Genomic DNA, 6,305 nt, shown 5'->3' with positions numbered 1-6,305 from the left:
GTGTGAACTGTGTATTTTAGTTTTCTATCTCCGGCTTTGTGTTTGTACAGGAATCATTATAAGATCTTCAGTGTGGCTCGGACTCCCAAACATCAGCCAGCAGATCTCAGTCACTAACAGCAGTAACGTGTGGCCTGAGGTTTTCTGCATAGGCAGTGCTGTATGTCTCACACACACACACACACACACACACACACACACACACACACACACACACACACACACACACACACACTGAAAGAACCACAGTTCCACAACTATTGTATGGAACTTTATGTTGTAAAAGTAAATGACTTCATTAATCTCTTTCTTAGATGTGGATCCAGCTGTTCTTCAGTGCCTCCTTCTGGTGGACGTTCTGCTACGCCGTGGACGCGTTCCTGGTGGTCAAACGATCATCGGGCATCAGGTTTGATAAAAACTAATTCCTCTCAGTTCTTTATTATGGAAATTACTTTTGAATTCTCTCTCACACACACACACACACACACTGTCCTGCAGCACCATCGTCCTGTATCACATGATCACTTGGGGTTTGGCGGTGCTGCTGTGTGTGGAAGGTGTAGCGATGCTTTATTACCCCTCACTCTCAAGGTACACACACATATACACACACACACACATATACACACACACACACACACACACACACACACACACACACACACACACACACACACACACACATTACAGTTACAGCATCCTGATGTGAGATGATGTGAGATGTTTGTTCATTATGTTTCTTTTCCCAGCTGTGAAGACGGTCTTCAGCACGCCGTCCCTCACTACGTCACCACTTACGCTCCGATGCTCTTGGTGCTTCTAGTTAATCCGATCCTGTTCACACACACCGTCACAGCTGGTACTGTTTTTGTTACCCACAATCCTGTGCAAATATACATGTCTGAGATTTATTGTGTGATCAGATCAGATCAGATCAGATCAGATCTCTTCAGTAAACTGTTAAATCAGTAACATTGTGTGATGGCTGAGATTCATTCTCTCTCAGCAGCTGCTCCGGAATGAACCTCATTCATCTGCCAGCTACTTATTGTTATATTTCCTCACAGTTACTTCACTACTGAAAGGACGTCAAGGAATTTACACAGAAAACGAGAGACGTCTAGGAGCAGAAATCAAAATACGCTTCTTCAAAATTCTCCTGGTCTTTGTTATCTGGTGAGATGTTTCCCTTCATGCTAAAATGTGGAGGTGGAGGCTTAGTGGTTAAAGCATTGGACTTTTGATCTGAAGTTCAAATCCCATCCACACCAAGCTGCCACTTCTGGTCCTTAACCCCAGAGCTGCTCAGGTGTATGACAGAGATCATTGAAAGTCTCTGGATGGGTTGTGAATGGGTTTGTGTAAATGATTACCTGAGAAGGTGAGCTGGACTTCATAGTACTTAAGCTGAGCATCTACTGAACCTGGTGTGCACTGCACATCTTCTAAATCAAATCCATTGTCTGTGACTGTTAGCATGAAGGTTCACGTTACTATAATCAGTGTTCAACTCCTGAGTATTGGGAGCAAAAAGTCCTATTTCAACAGCAGCAGGATTCATGTGAAGCACAATTCTGTGGGACATCTGGCAAACATCTGGAAACATCTGGCAAACACTGATATATTTCCTTGCATTAAGTCACTTTTTTCATTAATTATGGAGATAGTGTGTCTTCCCCAAAACTTTCCCTCGAGAAGGTGATGGGAGGGAATCAGTTTTACAGAAACGTACAAAAAGATCAGAAGTGAAAGAAATGAATGTCATCACGTGTGTTCAGATAAAATCACGTGTTCAGATAAAATCACGTGTTCAGATAAAATCACGTGTTCAGATAAAATCACGTGTTCAGATAAAATCACATGTTCAGATAAAATGTATGAATACGTATATGGGGTGTAACTGGCACTTTTTCCATAGTTCAGGAGAAATAAAGAGTTTGATCTTCTCTGATTTATTTGCTGATTTAAAGTGGTCTCTCTGTTAGTTGGCTGCCAAACCTGATCAACGAGAGTTTATTATTTTACCTGGAAATGCAACCTGATGTTCAGGCTGCTGATCAAAAAAACATCCGTAATGCAGCTCTCATCACCTGGTTCATTATGGTGAGTCCAAAAAAGACAATAAACAAAAACTCCTTTACATTAGCTGTGACTGTCTGTGTGTAGCTGTCTGAGTGTATCTGAGTGTAGCTGTGACTGTCTGTGTGTAGCTGTCTGAGTGTATCTGAGTGTAGCTGTGAGTGTGTGAATGTAGCTATAAGTGTGTGAGTGTAGCTGTGACTGTCTGAGTGTAGCTGTGACTGTCTGTGTGTAGCTGTCTGAGTGTATCTGAGTGTAGCTGTGACTGTCTGTGTGTAGCTGTCTGAGTGTATCTGAGTGTAGCTGTGAGTGTGTGAATGTAGCTATAAGTGTCTGAGTGTAGCTGTGACTGTCTGAGTGTAGCTGTGACTGTCTGTGTGTAGCTGTCTGAGTGTAGCTGTGACTGTCTGAGTGTAGCTGTGACTGTCTGTGTGTAGCTGTCTGAGTGTGTCTGAGTGTAGCCGTGAGTGTCTAAATGTAGCTGTGACTGTCTGTGTGTAGCTGTCTTAGTGTAGCTGCGAGTGTGTGAGTGTAGCTGCGAGTGTGTGAGTGTAGCTGTGAGTGTATCTGAGTGTAGCTGTGAGTGTCTAAATGTAGCTGTGAGTGTGTGAGTGTAGCTGTGACTGTCTGAGTGAAGCTGTGACTGTCTGTGTGTAGCTGTCTGAGTGTAGCTGTGACTGTCTGAGTGTAGCTGTAACTGTCTGTGTGTAGCTGTCTGAGTGTGTCTGAGTGTAGCTGTGACTGTCTGAGTGTAGCTGTGACTGTCTGTGTGTAGCTGTCTGAGTGTGTCTGAGTGTAGCTGTGAGTGTCTGAGTGTAGCTGTGAGTGTCTGAGTGTAGCTGTGACTGTCTGTGTGTAGCTGTCTGAGTGTATTTGAGTGTGTCTGAGTGTAGCTGAGTGTAGCTGTGAGTGTATTTGAGTGTGTCTGAGTGTAGCTGTGAGGGTCTGAGTGTAGCTGTGACTGTCTGTGTGTAGCTGTCTGAGTGTATCTGAGTGTAGCTGTGAGTGTGTCTGAGTGTAGCTGTGAGTGTATTTGAGTGTGTCTGAGTGTAGCTGTGAGGGTCTGAGTGTAGCTGTGAGTGTATCTGTGAGTGTAGCTGTGAGGGTCTGAGTGTAGCTGTGAGTATCTGAGTGTAGCTGTGAGGGTCTGAGTGTAGCTGTGAGTGTAGCTGTGAGTATCTGAGTGTATCTGTGAGTGTATCTGATTGTATCTGTGAGTGTAGCTGTGAGGGTCTGAGTGTATCTGTAAGTGTAGCTGTGAGTGTATCTGAGTGTAGCTGTGAGTGTATCTGAGTGTATCTGTAAGTGTAGCTGTGAGTGTATCTGAGTGTAGCTGTGAGTGTAGCTGTGAGGGTCTGAGTGTATCTGAGTGTATCTGTAAGTGTAGCTGTGAGTGTATCTGAGTGTAGCTGTGAGGGTCTGAGTGTAGCTGTAAGTGTAACTGTGAGTATCTGAGTGTATCTGTAAGTGTAGCTGTGAGTGTATCTGAGTGTAGCTGTGAGTGTAGCTGTGAGGGTCTGAGTGTAGCTGTGAGTGTATCTGAGTGTATCTGTAAGTGTAGCTGTGAGTGTATCTGAGTGTAGCTGTGAGTGTAGCTGTGAGGGTCTGAGTGTAGCTGTAAGTGTAACTGTGAGTATCTGAGTGTATCTGTAAGTGTAACTGTGAGGGTCTGAGTGTAGCTGTTTGGTTTGGTTAGTTAAGTAACAGTTTAAAGTGATCTGAAGGTGAATATAATGAGGAAATAATGGTGTCATAATAAAACTCTGTCTTGTGCAGGGGATTCTGAACCCCATGCAGCCCTTCCTCAACACTCTGGCCTTCCATGGATGGACCGGTTTGGACATAGACCTGAGTCTGCAGAGACGCCGTGAGCTACCCTGGGATTCTGCCTCCACCTCCATAGTGGCAACTGGAGGTTACAATCCCATGATGCCATCCACGCTGCTCTACCAGAGCCATGTCCAGGATGGAAAGAAGTTGACGGGGAATGGACACCAAATTCCTTCAGATGCAGTCAGCATCCTGTCTGAAAGTAATTCTACACTTCCTGGGTGGAATAAAGTGGAATAGTATAGAAATAGAGTAGAACATGAATAAAGCACAATAGAACAGTGTTAGACTTGTGCTTATGGAGATGTTAAGGAGATGTGGTGGTTGTTCTCTAGGTTCTGCGTCCAGCACACTTGAGATCCACATGTCCAGTGAACTTCCAGGAGGTGAAGAAGCAGAATCAGGAGGGATGGAGGAGACACAGAGGAGATAAACGAAAGGGTCCTGGAGAACATTTTGGAGAATCTCTGCTAAAGGTGCTGAGTGTCTGATTACATGCTTCTGTTCTGAATTGGTGTTTTTTCCAGACACAAACAGAGAAATAGAAATAAAATTCTATACAATGAAAGATGAACATCTTACACTTTTACATACAGCAGATATTTACAGTGAAGCTTTTAGGATCAATCATCTGTTCATTCTGAATAATCGCGATGCTTCTGCACATCAGTTTGTACAAAACATGTCAGATTTTCTGGTGTATTTTTATATAATATAAAGTCATTGCTCTCTTTTTGTACTTCCAGTAAACATGACATCAACGTGAACATGAAGCTCAGCTAACATCTTACTGTCCATAAACACATTCTGGTGTTACTGCCAGAAACCAAACACATCAGAGGATTCTGTAAAGTAAAGAAGTTCAAGAAGAAAAAAGGATGCAGAGCCTGAATGAGGAAGGAGATGGAGAACTTTACACAAATACACAAGACTCTTCAGCTAAAAGCTGTAACTTCATTCCTACAAGAATTTCTTTCAAACCTTCAAACCTTGTGGTCAAACCCACACTTTTCACCGCATTTACAGAGAAGCCGCTAAAAACTTAAAGTTTAACTCTAATAAAAGTCTGACACTGGAGACTCCTTCCTTCATCATTAACGTTTTCCCAAATCACCGTATCTGCAGTGACGCACCGTTCCTCAGTGTCTTTCATCCTTCTGATAGAAAAATCTTTACTCTGAGCACGTATTCATCCACTTTTATTCCTCACGTGAGTGTTTGCTATGTGAGTCTACAGTAATTCATGGGTTCCATGTCCAAGTTTATGGCTGAATTACAGAAGATAAAAAATGTAATAAACTTCAGCGATGCCTTTTTTCTCCACCAGGTCGCGCTAGAAACACATCAGGATCAAACACATTAAAGACTGACTGATAAAAGTAGATAATACAGAAGATCATTATAATCATTATAAAATCAATAATAGATAATCATCTACATTATTACAGCACAGTGAGGAATATTGTACAACAAATTCATAATTATACATATACTATTTTTGTTTATTTAATGGAAATGTATTTATGCAGCTCCTGAATGTGTTTATTTAAAGCTGTAACTCGATTTTACTTTATTATTATTTCACAACTCCCTGATTCTCCCCTAAACTCCCTCATCAACTCCCTGATTCTCCCCTAAACTCCCTCATCAACTCCCTGATTCTCCCCTAAACTCCCTCATCAACTCCCTGATTCTCCCCTGAACTCCCTCATCAACTCCCTGATTCTCCCCTAAACTTCCTCATCAACTCCCTGATTCTCCCCTAAACTCCCTCATCAACTCCCTGATTCTCCCCTAAACTCCCTCATCAACTCCCTGATTCTCCCCTAAACTCCCTCATCAACTCCCTGATTCTCCCCTGAACTCCCTCATCAACTCCCTGATTCTCCCCTAAACTTCCTCATCAACTCCCTGATTCTCCCCTAAACTCCCTCATCAACTCCCTGATTCTCCCCTGAACTCCCTTATCAACTCCCTGATTCTCCCCTGAACTCCCTCATCAACTCCCTGATTCTCCCCTGAACTCCCTCATCAACTCCCTGATTCTCCCCTGAACTCCCTCATCAACTCCCTGATTCTCCCCTGAACTCCCTCATCAACTCCCTGATTCTCCCCTGAACTCCCTTATCAACTCCCTGATTCTCCCCTGAACTCCCTCATCAACTCCCTGATTCTCCCCTGAACTCCCTTATCAACTCCCTGATTCTCCCCTGAACTCCCTTATCAACTCCCTGATTCTCCCCTGAACTCCCTTATCAACTCCCTGATTCTCCCCTAACCTCCCTCATCAACTCCCTGATTCTCCCCTGAACTCCCTCATCAACTCCCTGATTCTCCCCTGAACTCCCTTATCAACTCCCTGATTCTCCCCTGAACTCCCTCATCAACTCCCT

The 6,305-nt window shown here is 43.5% G+C and overlaps 1 protein-coding gene across 1 annotated transcript in view; it reads left to right on the top strand.

Annotated features, from left to right (window-relative positions):
• Nucleotides 1-4,679, top strand: part of gpr143 (G protein-coupled receptor 143) — a 6,308-nt gene extending 1,629 nt beyond the window's left edge. The window contains exons 2-9 of the mRNA XM_083537385.1: nt 51-160; nt 315-409; nt 502-594; nt 753-862; nt 1,071-1,179; nt 1,989-2,106; nt 3,859-4,114; nt 4,248-4,679. Coding sequence (XP_083393511.1) covers nt 51-160; nt 315-409; nt 502-594; nt 753-862; nt 1,071-1,179; nt 1,989-2,106; nt 3,859-4,114; nt 4,248-4,345 — 989 coding nt within the window. The 3' untranslated portion in view covers nt 4,346-4,679. The remainder of the gene's footprint in view (nt 1-50; nt 161-314; nt 410-501; nt 595-752; nt 863-1,070; nt 1,180-1,988; nt 2,107-3,858; nt 4,115-4,247) is intronic.
• Nucleotides 4,680-6,305: the final 1,626 nt, after the last annotated feature.

The sequence above is a fragment of the Silurus aristotelis genome, assembly GCF_946808225.1.
Source record: "Silurus aristotelis genome assembly, chromosome: 3".
In the NCBI taxonomy this organism is placed as follows: Eukaryota; Metazoa; Chordata; class Actinopteri; order Siluriformes; family Siluridae; genus Silurus; species Silurus aristotelis.
Note: the sequence above shows the minus strand (reverse complement) of the source record. Positions and strands in the feature narration are given on the sequence as shown.